Source organism: Hippopotamus amphibius, chromosome 5, assembly GCF_030028045.1.
Source record: "Hippopotamus amphibius kiboko isolate mHipAmp2 chromosome 5, mHipAmp2.hap2, whole genome shotgun sequence".
In the NCBI taxonomy this organism is placed as follows: Eukaryota; Metazoa; Chordata; class Mammalia; order Artiodactyla; family Hippopotamidae; genus Hippopotamus; species Hippopotamus amphibius.
The window spans coordinates 6,344,740-6,363,386 of NC_080190.1; the positions used below are offsets into that span (position 1 = coordinate 6,344,740).

General features: G+C 41.4%; 2 protein-coding genes across 2 annotated transcripts in view; one reads left to right on the forward strand and one right to left on the reverse strand.

Annotated features, from left to right (window-relative positions):
* Nucleotides 1-18,647, forward strand: part of ADAM12 (ADAM metallopeptidase domain 12) — a 352,080-nt gene that overhangs the window by 187,237 nt on the left and 146,196 nt on the right. The gene's annotated exons all lie outside the window — the stretch shown is intronic.
* LOC130853204 (high mobility group protein B3) lies at nucleotides 4,699-6,248 on the reverse strand. The gene has a single exon (XM_057734682.1). It carries the CDS (start codon nucleotides 6,171-6,173, stop codon nucleotides 5,568-5,570), a length of 606 nt encoding a protein of 201 aa, XP_057590665.1. The 5' UTR covers nucleotides 6,174-6,248; the 3' UTR covers nucleotides 4,699-5,567.

Consider the following 18,647-nt stretch of genomic DNA (forward strand, 5'->3'; position numbering starts at 1 on the left):
GTTGCCTCGGGGTGGAGTTTCCAGCCAGGGCACCCAACACAGGCTCTTGCCTAACGGTGACCCCAGACCCGAGGCTTCTGTGTACAGATAGGGGCACCACTGCCTGCCCAGCACCCCCAGGTGCCTGTGTGCCAGCATTTTGGTTTCCTTGGCTTTCAGGAGGAGCTAGAAGGAAGGTCGAAATCATTTACAGAAATACCTCCAGCAGCAAAAAGGCACTTGATATTTCATTTGGAACATTACATTTTTTTTTTTTATTTCATTTCCTTCACAGTTGGGAAGAGCTTTAAAAAGAGAAGGAATGAGGACAATAAAAATGACGTGGAGACGATCTCACCAAAGAGGGTCATTTCCCAGGGGACGCCTGTCCTTTATGGTATCTGTACTTTAAAACAAAATATTAAAGTTTACCTATGTAGTAATTCCCACAATGCAAAAGATTCTTGAAAGTAAGCAGCATCTAAACAGTACAATGAATAGAGTAATTAATTATTATAGCACTAACATCATTAGCTTAAAAATAGGACAGAGAGAAGCCACCATGACCAGGAAAGGTGGTGGCGGTACTACAGGGAGACCACACAGTTTGGAATCCAAAGGCGGGGACTGAGCTGCCCATCCCTGGAGACCGTGTGGCCTTGGGGAAGCACATTTGCTCACTGAGGCGCCGTTCCCCCAACTAGAAAACAAAGATGCTGGTTCCTGTATCTCAGAGCTGTTTATGAGATGGAAGGAAAATCCTGCCTGGACGGAAGGGTTTGTGTGCTGTCCGTCCCATCAAGGTGTCAGTCCATGTAACAAGACTCAGACAGTGCTTCCTTGTTTAAAGAGCTAGAGGGATGGTTCCAAGGGGAGTAAACTCTTCTCCGTTGAGATAACTGCCCAGCCAGACATGTTGCCTGAACGTTGCCGTTGGCAAAGCACCATGTTCTCCAGTAACAGGTGCTTGTTTCTTCACTGTTGGCTAAATGATTCTCGCAAAGGTAATGGTGGCCAAGTACGTTTAATAGAATTACTGCATACAGGCCTGGGAGCTGTGCACGTACACAGTTGGAAGATAGACGCCAGAAAGAATTGTAGGGATGAGTTTCCTGCCGCGGACCTGGCTGGCGTCAGCTGACAGACTATCATTCTCGCCGGAATCCATGGGAACGCAGGGCAGAGGCAGCCCCTCCCTTAGCGCCTTCACTCTGCTGGGGCCTGAGCGGTCGGCATTCCAGATAGAGGGCAGTGACTCGCAATTACAGTGCAAAGCTGGACAGGATATTCACACAAAACATCATGAACTTCAGGATTACGAGGGACATTCATTGACAGTCACCTAATTCGCTCCTCTGGCTGATCTTGGAATATCTTTAGAAACATTTCCTCCAAGGGTTCATTCATCCCAGAGCTAGGGAACGTGCTCTCATCTGAGATGGCCTGTTTCACAAGACAGTAACAATGCTGATAAAATTATCGCTGGAGATGAATTGCCTGGGCTGGTGTAGTTCCCACCCCATCTGCTCTTTGTCACTCACACCCTGTCTGTCTCCTCCATTTCCTCCCTCCTCGGGATGGCACGTCTGGTCCTTCTGCCATCTGACATGCTGCCCGCTCAGTGTGCTCCTGTTTGTCCCTCCTGTCTTTCAGGAAAGCTCTCACGGTGTTTTCCCTTTGCGGTGCTCACCTTAAACATATAATAGATCACAGTTGGCCCCGTGATATAGTTTCTGAAAATTACTTTCCCTCTGTTCTAAAAACCAGATGTGAATAGAACCTAGATATTCCAACAACCCTTGACTCTTGCCAAGTGGGAGCGTTGTGTTCGGAAAAGGATCTCTAGTCTGATTCCCTAAAACTATCAAAGGCACTTCACTTCGACGGCAGGGCACAGCCCTGACTAGCAAACAGAAATTCCAATCATGAAAGCCCACGAGTAAGCTCCGAACCTTTCCATTTTGCACTACTGTGAAGAAATGAGAATAGGTTTGAAAAATGCAATGCGGTCGCAACACCTTTCTTTCCTCATACACATCAGAGAAAAGAATATTTTGTGACTTAGAGAACAGATGAGCCAACAACGCCACAGCAGTCACACGTCATCACCCACGGACGTGAGCTCAACTCAGTTTTGCATTGTAAAATCCAAACTGTTGTGGAAGGCAGTCCTGAGTAAGATGGGAGGCCCAGAGAGAGGGAATTTGAGAATCCAGCTCACGCTTCATTAGATGAGTCGTTAGGCTGCAACGTTGGCTTTTTCTCTAATTCTTTCAGGAGGCTCCGCTCCGTGGCCAGCTCCTGCTCTGTGGGATGGTGTTGCTCACTGACATTTAGTTTCTGATCCTCGCGTGGAGGGATGGCAGGATGATACTGTCTTGTTGTCCCTGTTGTACCGCGGCAGAGGGAAGGGCGGGTAAGCTGGTAAGGACTTGAACTCTGACCTACCCAGATGGTTCTTTTGTACTTTCTGCTGCCCTGTGCTGCCCCAGCATAGCTGTCAACAGACAGGGCTCACATGTTTGAAAGACGACAGTGATGGTGGCCAACGGAAAGGTCTCTGAGATTTGAAGGTGCTCAAATACTACGCTTTTGACAAAATCACACACTATAAAACTGAAGTCCGGTGCTGAATCCCTTCATTCTAGTCTAGAAAATGTCATTTGTAATTTGTGAAATACGATACAGCATTTGCCATGTCTTCATAAAAATTGGAGTACTTAAGTCTAAATAAATCATATTTGGGAGGCTAATGTAATCATGGACGTTTAAGCGTGAAATCAGAGTGGGATTAATAAGCTTTGTGGCATATTGAAAATTTGAGACCATTTTTATGTAACACTCAAGAGTCATGGGCTTTCTATAGAAAACCGCTTCATTACTTAGAAAAAAAATCATAAAACCTGTGTAGATTCATTTGTTAGAATGATCTCAAAGTTGCTGCTGTGACAACACACAGTTTAGTGATACTAAAATATAACTGAGCAGTTTCACTTTTATCTGATAGTTCAGTTCAGATGTTCTCTGGATGGAGAAGGTGACGGGGAGAAGGGGGATAGAGTGGATCTTGGAAAGGGCTTGAAATAAGTCCTTTCTGGTGAGACAAAGTTCTGGTCCTGGTACAGATTTAGTAGCACTAAATCCAGATGCCTTGGCTCATGAATTATGATGTTAAATAGAGATTTCATGCTCTTTTTTGGACAAAGGAAGCAGAATATAAGGATAGTAATAATGTAGGGAAAGAATATTAGATAATTCACCGTATTATACAATCATTTTTTAATGTGCATTTTGGAAACATTTTGTGATGCCAAGGTTTTGAGTGCTAGTCATAGGCTTCAGTAATAGATTATTCTACAGTTACACGTAAATTGCCATAACATCTCTGTTTGGATTTCAACACATCCTATCAGTTATTCATTTTTCCATCCATCTAGCCACTCATTGAACTTTCATTGGCTACCTGTTGTGTGGGCTCTGGGAGAACAGCTGTTTCTGCCTTCAAGGTGCTTCGGTGAAAGATGAAACCACGTCCAATTCTTTGTCTTTGTCGTGCCCTCAGTACTTAGAATGATGGCGGGGTGGGGGGATAGAGGAGACATCCCAGAAATGTTTCAGTAAATTAATAAAAGTAGACGTCTTAAAAGTAAAACTATGGAACAAGCGTGTAAATCCAATATCACATACTTGCCAGAGATGTCCTCGGAAAGCCCGTGCTTTAGTGTTTGCCCCCAAATGCCTTTTTCACCTATTTGACTGTGTTAGGAGAGTGTGTAAATGCCAAGGAAAGAAGCCAAGCTTTCCTATTTGGAGTCGTCATCCCAGGACTAGGGTGCAGTGTTGTAAAATGTAAAGCCAGATCAAAGCCACAATGAGATGTCACTTCATGCCTGTCAGGGTGGCTATTATCAAGAGACAAGAGATAGCTAGTGAGAATGTGGAGACAAAGGAACCCTCGTGCAGCATTGGTGGAAATGTAAACTGGTGCAACCACTGTGGAAAACAGTATAGAGGTTTCTCAAGAAATTAAAAATAGAACTACCATATGATCCAGAAATCCCACTGCTGGGTATGTATCCAAAGGAAATGAGAACAGGGTATGGAAGGGATATCTACCCTCCCATGTTCCTTGCTGCATTACTCACAACAGCCAAGATATGGAAACAACGTATGTGTCCATCAATGAATGGATGGATCAAGAAAATGTGCTCTGTGCGTGTGTGTGTGTATGTGTGTACAATTATTCAGCCTTAAAAAAAGAAGGAATTGCTGTCATTTGTGATAACACGGATGAACCTGCGAGGGAATTATTCTAAGTGAAATAAGCCAGACAGAGAGAGACAGAATCTGCATGGAATCACTTATGTGTGGAACCTGAAAACAAACAAAATAAACAAGCACAAGGTTGAACGCATAGAAACAGAGAGTAGAAAAGTGATTGCCAGGGGCTGGAGGGCGGGGGAAGTAGGGAGGGACAGGTAATAGGGTTTAATCTTTCAGTGCTAAAATGAATAAGGTTTGAGGATTGAATGTATACCTTGGTGACTCTGGTTAATAAAACCTTATTGAAATTTGCTGAAAGAGTAGAACATTAGAGTGTTCACCAAAAAAAGAAAAAATATATGAGGAGATGGATATATTAACTCATTGGGGTAATTGTTTCACAATGTATACGTATGTCAAATCATCATGTTCTTTTTTTTTTTTTTTTTTTTTAAAAATGTAATACTGTTTATTTAACTTCAAAAACATTTCAGCATTCTAAACATACAAAAAAAAATAACAGAACGTTGCAGATCGTGTTTAGTACAGAAGGTTCTTGAACTTTCATCGATGCAGTGGCTCTTGGCTTTGCTGACAATGAAGAGTTCTACGGTTTGTTTAGAAAACAAACAGTTTTAAAACTACCGCACTTCAACTAAAAAGGATCCAAAACACTTCTCATGCCAGCCGACCCCCCCTTTTCCACAGCTAAGAATGGCAGCGGGATGCGATGTCTCTATATACAAAACAAGACAACCTGAAGCTAAACGGATGCCCACTGCAGTGGCCACAGGTCCAGCCCCACAGTGCACGCCCTGAGCTACGGCCCCTCTGGAAGGCATCGCCCCCACAGCCTCCACGCCAAGCAAGGAGCATCAAGAGTGTGTCTCGGTTGCTTTGTTCTTTTTACAAACTATAGATTATGTACAGCTGAGAACTCGGGATTCCTAGCCAATGACCATAGGGTTAACACACCACCTTACAAAAATTAAAAAAAAAAAAAAAGCCAGAAACATCTTTAAATGCCTTGTCACACCAACAGCAAAGTGCACAGAGTGAGGAGAACACGAGAGCCTTTTCCTTTTTAAAAATGTTTGGAAATATGTACAACTTTGATACAGTTTCCGGGTGCTCCAGACACCCATGGCCACTTCATGTAAAGCACTGACAATCGCTAGAGCACTCTGAGAGACTACGATATGGTCATGATCCATTCGGGCAATTAAACCTAACGAGGGCAACAGACACGTCTCGGCCGAGAGGTGTGTCAAGCACGGCGCTCCCTACTCTAAGGTATCCACAAGGAGACAGGTCAACAGTTTTTTTTATTCATCCTCCTCCTCCTCCTCCTCCTCCTCCTCGTCCTCCTCGTCGTCTTCATCTTCCTCTTCCACCTTTTTCCGGGCAACTTTAGCAGGACCCTTGGCACCATCAAACTTCCCTTTAGACTTATAATCTGCGACATCCTTCTCATACTTCTCCTTCAGCTTTGCTGCCTTGTTGATGTATGGCTGCTTCTCGCTGTCACTTAAGTTATTCCACATCTCACCCAGCTTCTTTGCCACATCTCCAATAGAGATGCCGGGGTTTGTAGATTTGATCTTGGGGCGGAATTCGGAACAGAACAGGAAAAATCCAGACGGTGGCCTCTTGGGGGCATTAGGGTCCTTCTTCTTCTTGCCTCCCTTAGCTGGTCCATAATCCTTCATTTCCCGATCATAGCGCACTTTATCTGCCTTTGCCATTTCATCAAATTTAGACTTCTCTTTCCCAGACATCGTCTTCCACCTCTCAGAGCACTTCTTGGAAAACTCTGCAAAATTGACAGGAACCTCAGGGTTTTTCTTCTTATGTTCCTCTCTGCATGTCTGCACAAAGAAGGCATAAGCAGACATCTTGCCCTTTGGTTTCTTGGGATCACCTTTAGCCATCTTGACTGTATTGTTCGCTAGTCTGGGCAGCGCAGGGCACGACGCGCGGCTCAGCGCTCCACAGCCTCGCGCTAGCTGCCTCCACGAGAGCCGCCTCCATGTTGTTCTTTTTAAATATCTTACAGTGTTGTTTGTCAGTTATGACTCAGTAAAGCTGTAAATAAAATGCAAAGCCCTGATTGCACACTGATGGTGTCTTAGCAGACACCACACTCCTGTGTCATGAGGGTCGGAAGTATTGGGTGGTGGATTCAATCTCCCCGAGATTACGTAAATTTGTGATGCTCAGAGAGAGCAGACTGGTGAGTAACTAACACAGACAGAGGAGATGCCATTGAGCAAGACTGCTTTATGGACCCATTAAGTCCACCCCTATGGGTCTCTGAGGGTGTTTATTTCTGTCTCACGTGGCGAATATTTACTTAGAATCCCCGCAGCCACTTGCATAAGTTTGGGCTCTTCCTAGCCTTGCTCTAGCTCTTGTATGTGATGTTAATCTTACAACTCCATAGAAATTTCAGACTTCCCAAAGACAAATTCTGTTATTTTTACCCTTCCTCTTTTGTATCCTCACCCCACACAAATGATACTTTGAAAGATCAAGAATTCAACCAGTCTTCATTAAGTAAGTGAATACATGCAGGAGAATAATTTGTAGTGAATATTCTTTTTGTTTTGCTGGACAAATCTAGGTCCCTTGTTAAAGATCTTCCTTCTGTATCAGAATGTATGAAATGTGTGTTCAGCCTCTGACTTTTCAATTAGATGTCTACTATGTTCTAGACCCTGCAGATAAGCACTCTCTGCTATCATATAAATCTGAACCTAGATATCAGATTTCTGATTGTCCCATCCACTTTCCCTTTACATTTTTGTGGCTTTGAAATAGAGCTATTCCTGACAAGCCACGTCAAAGGAAACTCACCAGCCACCAGGCAGATTAGTGTGTCTTAACGTGGTCACCATTTCCTAACATGCCTGCCAGCCGCCATCACCTTCATGGGATGAATTGCATTGCCAGCACCGTGTGAGGTTGAATTGCAGTCTTGATTTATTTCTCTAATTAAGTACTTTCAGTGCCTTCGGAAGGATTATGCTTTGCTGCTGCTCCCAGAGAAAAGTCATTCTGTACACAGCAGATTCTCAGCTCCTTCCAAGTCAGGCGAGGTTCCTGTATAATTCATGAAACCAGAAGGACTGCCACTCAGGTCTATCTTTTGACTGTCAAAAGCTTCTGGCTGATTTCCAGGTGCATTGATGTAATACCAGTTAAGGCAAACACAAAGCTGCAATTTCAACCAAATAAGCAATGGAGATGAAATCCCACAACACATCTCTTTCCTGGTTCTCCTTCTGTTTCTTCTTTGATTCACATGTCACATTTGTCTTTTACTCCCCACCATGGTGCCTGATACTTAGAAGGCACTTATTTAGAATTTTTTGAATGTGTAAGTGGATGAATGGATAGATGGATGGATGGATGGATGGATGGATGGATGGATGGATGTGTGGACTGATAGACAGATGGATGGATATATAAACACAAATACCATTCTTACTTATGAAGCAGTAGGCATAGGTGTCATGTAATGTAACTCAATATAACTCTATAACTCTTGGGATTATTTTGAGGAATTACTGAAACCAGACCAGAATCCCAGGGTAGCACCATCTGCTTTTATATTCATTAGATACTTTTTCAGGTCTTATGTTAATAAGCTGGTATAGTTTTGTTCATGAACTAGTATTCACTGTTTAAATTATCAGCCTAAAAGTAACATCTAAACTTTCTTCATTGCAACAGTAGTTGTATGTTTTCCTCATCCAGAATGTTTTGGCTGATTGCTCAATAATGTAAGTGTATTTAGTATAATTGCAATCACCATGGCCCTCTCTCCAAGTACAGCGCCACATTGGGAAATGAAAACCAACAAAATAACAAACTTACTCTTCATTAACTTTCTTTCTAAGAAGGTTCTTTGCATACGATAAGGTTTTATAATTGAATAGGGAAAAAGATCAATAATTTCCAGTGCAAAAGCAAATTAAAACTTCATAAATATTTACACGAGGAAAATGAGGCTCTTTGTTACTTGGTTTTAAGTCCTTTTGGACCATGTGCTGGATAGATAGATACTAGGGCTTATCTTGTTTTGAAACAAAAAGACTGGTCCATATTGCTATGGTCTGAATGTTTGTGTCCTCCCCCAAAGTCGTGTATTTGAATACTGACTCCCAAAAGTGATGGTAGGAGGTGGGGACTTTGAGAGGTGATTAGGTCATGAGGGTGGAGCCCTGATAAATGGGATTATTGCTCTTGTAAAAAAAAAAACCGCACAGAGTTCCCTAACCCCTCTCTCCATGTGAGGACACAGCAAACAAGGCACCAGCTATAAACTAGGAAGAGGGCCCCTGTTCAGCCGTGCTGGCTCTCTGATCCTGGACTGTCAGCCTCCAGGACCATGATAGTAAATTTCTGCTGCTTATAAGCCCCTCAGTCTGCGATATTTTGTGATTGCATCCCAAACAAAGACACGTGTTGTAAAAATTATCAAGCTTACCTTTTATGTTCAGATTCCCCATATTTTTTTGTTAAGCATTCCAGTGTTTTATCTTTACTTTTTCCTGATTATGGTAATCAGCCTTACATATCACCACGTACAGACATCCACACCTGCAGGTGTCAAACTGAGGTCATGATGCCTGTGGGGGGTTGCTGGTGTGTCCCTCCAGAATCACAGAGCCTGGGCCTTGAGTACAGAATACTCGGAAAGGCTTTCCTTACCACAGGCCTTGCTTAGTTTTAGACCTTGAACCCTGGTGCCAGAAAGCTCAGATTCTAATCTTAGTTCAGCCACTTAATAATATCCTTTAGAACATTCTTCATCTTTCCAAGCATCAGTCTTCATGTGTAAACTAGGATAATAATAGTGCCAGGGACTATTATGAGGATTTAAAAACGCATAATGGAGCACCTTGGACATAGCAATCATCCCAAATAATTTCTGTTATTTATAATAATATTGTCCGTATCACATCTGTATTATTTAGATGGATACTGTATGGATGTTACAGCGTAAAGAATATTCCTCGTTGAAGAATAACTTTAGGCATGGGTTTCAAAATATTATAAAAGAACTTCTCTGAAGGCCAACAGCAAGACTTGAGAAACATCAGTGTCCAGTCATCACATCCCAGAAGCTTTGCTTCAGCTCTCATCCCTGTCCCTGTCCTACCCGGTGACAGTGGACTACTCTCCCTTTCCAGCCTCGTTGTGCTGCACACAGATTGCTAGGCCAGCACCTCTAACACTTGATTTCTGCTTATTCACATCTAGGTTGCCCTCAGTAGACTAGAAGCATCCTAAAATACATGACCTTGTCTAATTCATCTTTGTACCCCCAGCTCCAGGCTTGGCATTTGTAGCCACCTGATGTTTATGGAATGAATTAATTCATAATGCTGAACACAGTCAAAATACAGAAAGAGTAGGTGTGACTCGATTTTTTTTAGCACTCAAAAGGCATGACCCATTTTTTCCCCCACAAGGTCAAAAGGTTTCTAAATCACTTCAACTTTCTCTCTAGGATTGATCTCATTTGTTCTGTTACAGAGTCATCGCCACTCTTGATAGATTAAAAGAGTTAGAAACTTAATTTGATTCTGACCAATCCAACCAGCTCATTTTGAGTCCGGTGGATAAAGAAAGCGGTGCTGAATTGATGGTATCTTGTAGAATGAATTGATTACAGAAAAGAATCCAGAATAGAAACAATTTGGGAAATGACTTAGACTGAAGGTACAGTGACTTGCTGTGACCCTAGTGATAACTACAGTGGTACCAAAGTAAGCAGAAAGAGGAAAGGAGAGCTGCTGAAACCACACATTTTTTATCGAGATTTTAATCGACATATAATATTGTGTAAGTACAGTGGTGTTGATTTGGTACTTTTTTAATGTTGCAATATGATTACCACTGTAGTGTTAGCTAACTCCTCTCACAGTCACATAATTATCATTTCTTTTTTGTCGTGAGAACAATTAAGATCTAGTCTCTTAGCAACTGTGAAGTGTGTAATACAGTATTATTGACTGTAATCACCATGCTGTGCACCAGCTCTCCAGCTTATCTACTAGTTGCAAGTTTGCATCAGTGCCCCCACCTCCAGCCCCTGGGAACCACCATTCTCCTCTGAGTTCAGCTTTTTTAGATGCCACATATAAGTGAGGTCATACGGTATTTGTCTTTCTCTGATTTATTTTACTTAGCACAATACCCTCAAGACGTTTATGTTTTCACAATTAACAGGATTTCCTTCTTTCTCGTGGCTGAATATATTCCATTGTATATATACACACACGTCTTCTTTATCAGTTCATCTGTTGACGGATATAAGTTTCAATAGCTTGGCTCTTGTGAATAACACTGCAGTGAACCTGAGAGGGTATGGAAAAAACATCTGCATGTTCATTGCAACATTATGTATAGATATACCTTTGGATGCATACCCAGAAGGGATCGCTGGATCATGTGGTAGTTCTATTTTTAATTTTTTGAGAAACCTCCATGTTTCCCATAGTGGCCGCACCAATTTACATTCCCCCCAACAGTGCACGAGGGTACATTTTCTCCACATCCTTGCGGACACTTGTTATCTTCTGTCTTCTTGATGATAGACATTCTGACAGGTGTGAAGTGAGATCTCAGTGTGGTTTTGATTTGCATTTCCCTGATAATTAGTGATACTCAGCACCTTTCCACGTACCTATTGGCCATTTGGATATCTTCTTTGGAAAAATGTCTATTTAATTCCTCTGCCCATTTTTAATGGGATTTAATTGGATTGTTTTTGTCGTTGTTATTGAGTTGTATGAGTTCTTTATATATTGAGGGTATTAACCCCTTGTGTACTATATGGTTTACAGATATTTTCACCCATTCTGTTGGTTGCCTATTCATTTTGTTGATTATTTCGTTTGCTGTGCAGAAGCTTTGTAGTTTAACGTGGTCTGACTTAGTTTCGCTTTTGTAACTTGTGCTTTTTGTGTCATATCCAAAAAATCATTGCCAATGGTAAGGAGCCTTTTTTCCTATGTTTTCTTCTAGGAGTTTTGTAGTATCATGCCTTCTGTTTAAGTCTTTAGTCCATTCCAGATTAACTTTTGTGGGTGGTATGATAGGGGTCCAATTTAATTTTTCTGCATGTGGTTATCCAGTTTTCCTACCATCATTTATTGAAGGGACTATTCTTTCCTCACTGACTGTTCTTGGCTCCTGTGTCAAATATTAGTTGACTGTATATGTGGGGGTTTATTTCTGGATTCTCTATTCTGTTCCATTGGTCTGTGTGTCTATTTTTAGGCTAGTAACACACTTTTAATTACTATAGCTTTGTAGCATTGTTTGAAATCAGGAAGTTTGATGCCTCTGGCTTTGTTCTTTTTCAGGGCTGCATTAGCTCATTGTAATATTTTGTGGTTCCATACAAATTTTAGGATTTTTTTATTTTTTTTACTATTCCTATGAAAAGTGCCATTGGAATTTTGACAGGGATTGTGTTGAATCTATAGATGACTTTGGGTAGTATGGATATTTTAACAACGTTAATTCTTCCAGTCCATGAACACAGGATTTGATATTTTTCCATATGTTTGTGACTTCTTCAATTACTTTCATCAAAGTCTTGTAGGTTTTATTATACAGATCCTTCATTTTCTTGGTTAAATTTACTTCTAAGTATTTTTGTTTGTTTGTTTTTGATGCTATTGTGAGTGGGATAGGTTTTTCAATTTCTTTTTCAGATGTTTCATTATTAGTGTATGGAAACACCACTGATTTCTGATGTTGATTTTATATCCTGCAGCTTTACTGGATTCATTGACTAATTCCAACAGTTTTTTTGGGTGAGTCTTTAGGATTTTCTACATATAAGACTATATTGTATGCAAATAATGACAATTTTACTTCTTACTTTCTGACTTGGGTACCTTTTCTTTCTTTGTCTTGCCGAATTGTCCTAGCTAGGACTTCCAGTACCATGCTGAATAAGAGTGGTAAGAGTGGACATCCTTGCCATGTTCCTAATATTATAGGAAAAGCTTTCAGTCTTTCACTGTTGAGTGTGATGTTAGCTGTGAGCTTGTCATGTGTGGCCTTTATTATGTTGAGGTATGTTCCTTCTATACCCAATTTGTAGAGGGTTTTTAATCATGAAATGATGTCAGATTTTGTCAAATGCTTTTTTCTATATCTGTTGAGATGATCATGAGATTTTTATCTTTCATTCTATTAATGCGGTGTATCACATTTATTGATTTGCATGTGTTGAACCATCATTGTATGCCAGGGATAAATCTCAGTGTATAATCCTTTTAATGTATTGTTGAATTTTGTTTGTTAATATTTAGTTGAAAATTTTGGCATCTATATTCATCAGGGATATTGATGTATAGTTTTCTTTTCTTGTAGTGTCCTTATCTTGTATTTGGCTTACCAAAGGGTAATGCTAGATTTATAAAATGAGTTTGGAAGTGTTCCCGCCTCTTAAATTTTTTGGAAGAACTTGAGACAGAGTGGTGTTAATTTTTCTTTAAATGTCTGGAGGAATTCACCAGTAAAACCATCTGGTCCTGGGCTTTTCTGTGTTGGGAGGTTTTGTTTGTTTGTTTGTATTATGGAGTCAATCTCTGTACTCTTTGGTCCACAGAATTTCTGTTTCTTGCTGATTCAAGGTTTTATGTTGCTAGGGATTTATCTATTTCTTCTAGTTCATTCAGTTTATTAGCATATAATTGTAGTAGTAGTCTCTTACGATCCTGTGTATTTCTGTAGTATGAGTTGTAATGTCTCCTTTTTCATTTCTGACTTTGAGTCTTCTCTCTCTTTTTGGTTTGCCAGTTTTGTTTATTTATTCAAAAACCAGCCCTTATTTTCGTTGATCTTTCCCGTTGTTTTTGTAGTCTCTTTCATTTATTTCTACTCTGATTTTCGTTATTTCCTTCCTCTGCTAACTTGGGGCATAGTTTGTTCTTCTTTTTCTAGTTCCTTGAGGTGTAAAGTTAGGTTGTTTATTTGAGATCTTTCTATTTTCTTAATATATGCATTTATCACTATAAACTTCCTTCTCAGAACTACTACATTTTTAATGGATACTTATGACAGCTTTTGGCAGGTATGATTAAAGAGTCTCACACATTCCACTTATATTCATGAAATAAATGATACAATCATGTTGATGGGGGGGCTGCTTGAGTGGATATTGACAGGTACAGGTCATGTTGTTCAGTTCATATGCAATGAAGACATTTCCTTTCTTACATTTCTACAAGGAATATTATTTCTGAAGTATTCTGATTTCACCTTTTTATCTCCTTTGATTTCTTTTTTCTGTCTGCAGCCTGTTTCTTTGTGCATGTATTCTAGTACTTTTGATACCATAAAAGAAAGAGTAATAAATAGTTATTTTTATAAGAATACGAAGAAATGTGTTGCTTTTTTGTATATTACTCTTTTACATAAAAGAGACTCTTGATACTTATATAAGTTATTTACAGAAATATCTTAAAGACGTTTATAGGTTAAAAAAAACAAAAAACAAAAAACAGTGTCCACAAATGAGGACTGGTAAAAGCCAAAAGGGAAAAATAAGGAATATTTCTCAATTTTTCTAACAAGTTTGATTTGAATTTAAGGTGTAAAATTCTCTTAATTCCATAATATGAATTGATAACAGTACCATGTTATCATAAAAATCCTTCTCTGATATGGAGCTTCATAACCATAATTTTTTTTGATTGTTTGAGACTATATTTATTCTCTACACAAGAGAGTAGATCCCATTTATACAGGAAAGATTTTTGAAATGGTTATAATATTTTACTTTGTCTAACATAGATGTTGAGATATTGACAAAGCCATTTTTCATGTCAGTGATGGCCATCAATAAGACACAAAAGCTTACCCAGTTATTGTTAGCAAAAAAAGTTCCAAAATTAAATTATAGGCTAAAATTTTATTCCAATTGAGGTTAACTAGTTACATTGAATGAACACACAGAGGTTCTTATTTAATGAACCTGAATTAAGAAACTGAAGACTTGAGTGGCAGACTGCTTGTGTCCAAGTCCTTCCAACCAAGTCTTGTTGGCCAAAAGCCTGGTAATGAAGAAGGGCTTCTACAGTAGCTGAATTCCCATCCTCTGTTGCAATATATTCAAGCATGAGGTCATTCTTGATTTTGATATTTTATTTTATTCATTGTATTGTATGTAGTTTTTGTTAGTGTTTTTGTTTGTTTGTTTGTTTGCAGATCTGTATCTAGGTTCTCCCCAGGCTTCCTTCCCACATTCTGAAACCAAAATGTTGTTCACTTTTATCTTTTAAATAGTCAGTTGGGAAAAACCTCTTCCTATTAGAGTCTCAAATCTTTAGTAGGAAACTTTGAAACAGGTCTGGAGTCAGATTAACTTAGGTCCCAATCCTGCATCTGCACTTGACTATGAAATATGTCATCTCTTTGGGCCTTGTCTCTTCTGTAAAAATGGGCAGAATTATAGGCCCTTGTGAGTTTTTTTAAGTATTCAGTGAGCGTGTGCTTAGCGTCCTTTATGACACACAGTAGGGGCTCAACCAATGGTGGCCACTATCATTACTCCATAATAATAATAATCAGCGTTCTACATCTCACCAACATCAGATCTATCTTCTGACCTTTGCTTTTTTTTTTTAATTTACAGTCTAATTCTATTTTCTGTTTTCCTCCTAGGTAAAGTAATTCTAAATTTCTTAGTAGTTCTTGACAACCTGGCTCTCCTTTCCTAAAAAGCTCTCATAGATATTTCTCATAATGCAACTTTAGCCACAGACAGCCATAAATGATACCAAATGCATTTGACCAGGCTACGTGCTCTTACTCTGTATCGCTCTCTGCTTGGCACACCCCTCCTTAGAAAAAATGATACAATGGTAGATTCACTATAGCTCTGTACAAATGGGACAGCTCTTATTTAAATAAAGGGGGCCCTTTTCTGAAAGATTAGGAGCCATGACTTCAAATTTCTCTCTAAACTCTTAGAGGATAAGAGTCTCTGGTCCATTGACATCACATTAAAGAATTACCTTATGCTTAACCATGTAAATCTCCATACTTTAGGAAACAATGAGATATTTTGTTAGAAGCCCTTCTGAATTAAGTTTTTATTCCAATTTATTTTCTATAAGTTCATTATTTTTAAGCTAAAAGATTATCATATTTTAGTTACACTGTTGCTTCCTGTACAATTGAAAGAAAAGAATTGTATTACTCTGAAATAAAATAATACAGACTGTACTTAATTCAGCTATTTAGTTATTCTGAACACAAGACAGAATATGCCCTAGATCAGTGATTCCAAGTTCTTCTCGGAATTGCAGTGTCTTGCCACGTCTGGTTCTATATTCTCTCTACCTTTCACATGTCTTAAATTTCTCCAATGTCTTTATTTAAAATGACAGTAAACTCTACTTTATATTATATATAAATGAATCCCCTAAGAGACTTTGCAATAATTAATCCCACGCTGAGGGATAGCAAAGCCAGAATTTTGAATCATGGCTTTGGGCAGAGAGCACTGTTTACTTTCTCACTTGAGTTGTGAACCATTAAAGCAAAGGGTAGTGGGGCCTGAGAAGGTCTTGAATGCATATTCACTTGTGATGCTCTTTCAGAGGGAGTTCCCAAGAACATTCTCAACTTTACTGGGGTTGGTTCTGTAGTTGTTATATGTACTCAGTGACATCATTGAGCTAACTCAGTGCATGGTCTGTTTTATTTTATTAGCCACCCAGTTCCCTGACCCTCAGCCTGAGGACCACGGTGAACTGACTCCCCTGGAGAAGTCTTTGTGGTATGCAGGGTCAGGGTGAGGACAGCTGTTTCTTGATGCTAAGCTCACACACAGGGAGTGTGGATTTCCCTCCTACAGCTTTGGGGAGAGATCTTCCAGGGCCCCTATGCCCAAAGAAGGGAATAGAATATCCTACACCTTTGGGGATTGAATGCCTACTGCGCTCCATTGCCCAATGCCATGGCCCCTGAGAAGTTCCAGAGTGGGGCTGGGGTCTCTCCTGTCCCTCCACAACCAACTCGCAGGGCAGCCAGCATCTCTGGGCTGGTTTTCCAAAAGGTTGTACAAGATGATGCCTCTTCTGTGCAATCCGACGGGACTAGTCAACCCTCTTCCTGACACCCCCCCCCCCACAACTTCACATTCGTGTCACCCGATCATCCCATCCCTTCACTCTTACTCCACTCAAGTGAAATAACTAGGTTATGCCTCAGAACTCCTTGTACTCTTCCTCAATTGTTTTTGATGAGAGACACAAATTTTAGGGCATTTATAGGCAGTTTCCAAAGCAAGTCATGTACACAGAAAAAGAAAAATAGACTTGATGCTGTGTTTTTGGCACTCTCCACCGACCATTTTAGAGACATATGTTTAAAATAAAAACCTTTAGAAATCTCTCCTTGGTGTTCCAGTGGTTCTCCAGGTTTGGTTTGTATTTTCTGAGCAATTGTTATTGTTACGATTAAATAATAATAATATCCTTTAACGTTGCCCTGCGAGCAGGCAAGGCCAAGGCTGGGGAAAGTTGAAAGTCTCGGCACCCGGTTGTGTGGCTTGCTGGCTGGCTGCGTAGACAGGTCTTCGGAAGGTCCTGTTTGTTATGCTCCGCGGTGTTCCTGCCTCTCTTTGTAAACACCATCTCCTTGTGTGTGCCGCTCTGTTTACTCGGTATGGGTCCTTGGGAGGTGATGTCGTGGGCTGTGTCACTGTGTTCCTGACCATTCTTGTGGGACTGTGGCTTTGCAGGTGGTCTCCACATCTGCCCCCCACCCCCCACACTTCTTGAGCAGAAATGCCCTGCTTGCCTGGGGCAGGCCCCCACTTATGAGGCTCCCAGCTGTGTCAAGAGCAAAGAGGCCAGGGTTTACTGCAGCCCAAAGAGCAAGCCCGTCCACAGAAAGCATCCATGGCACGTCATCCACAGCCAGCTGCCTGCTCCCTCTGAGTCCATCAGTGGCAGATTCAGTTTTACCTTCTCCACTGCCACCTCTCCTCATCCCGCGAGACAAGGCGGTTTTCCTGGAGTGGCTCCCACGTTGTGCTGTGGACATTTGAGGGAAGTGGTAAAGGGCCGGATGCAGAGCAAAAGAAAAGGGGAGCTTCTGGGGGGCCTCCAGCTCATCCCAGGGGAGTTGAGCATCCTGGGGAAACTGGTGGTGAGGCCCCCTGAACTGGAGGGGGTGCTGGATGGCTAGGTCACTCTTTCCCACACCCGAGGTGCCTCTGGGGAAGAAGGACAGCCTCCCTCCTTCCAGAGGGTGCCCTCCTCCTCCACTGGTCCCTGAAGGGATCGCAAAGCATCCACACATGTGATGAGGTTGTTCAGAGTGTTATTAACAACCGGGCAGCCGACGCTCAGTTTCTTGCTAGGCAGGGTGGCTGTGCAGATCAGAGCCAGCCTACCCCACCTCCGGCCCTGACAGGCACCGAAAGAGCATCTTCATCTTCCAGGAGCTGTGCCTGAGAGCAGGGAGTGGGCAGCACCAAAATAACCACTTGGTTTTCCTCCTTCCAAATCACAAGCCACTTGAAGCCCATGCTGTCATCTTGCTCCTCATCCAGATTCCTACCTAGATTAGCCCCCAGTGATGGAGTGGGTCAGTGGGGAAGTCAGGCAGCACCTGGACCAGGTGGTCAAAGTTAACATCAGCAGGGGTGACAGATGGACCCCATGTGTCTCCACAGGGGGTACCTGGAGAAGAAAGCATCACCTAGGAAGCATGTTGGTTGAGAGTGTGTAACCTCACTAAATCACAAGGAAATATCAGACAAACCCAAATGAGGAACATTTTGTTTAAAAGGGGAGGAGGGACTTCCTTGGTGGCGCAGTGATTAAGAATCCGCCTGCCAATGCAGGGGACTCAGGTTCGATCCCTGCTCCGGGAAGATCCCACATGCCACAGAGCAACAAAGCTCGTGCGCCACAACTACTGAGCCTGCACTCTAGAGCCCGTGAGCCACAGCTATTGAGCCTGTGTGACACAGCTACTGAAGCCCATGTGCCTAGAGCCCGTGCTCCACAACAAGAGAAGGCACCGTGAAGAAAAGCCCGTGCACTGCAATGAAGAGTAGCTCCCCGCTCCCTGCAACTAGAGAAAGCACGCGTGCAGCAACGAAGACCCAACGCAGCCTATAAATAAACAATTAAAAAAGAAATAAAAAGGGAAGGGGACTATATTCCTCCAAAATGTCAACATCAGCCAAAAAGAGATGCAACAGAAATGTTTCAAATTCAAGAAGGCTGAGGGTCATGGTGTAGCATCAAGGGCAGGGGGATAGCAGTGGTCTGAGATCAGAGTGTGGTGATGGTTGCACAACTGTGTGAAGACATGAAAATCACTAGGTTGTATATTTGGAATGAGGGAATCGT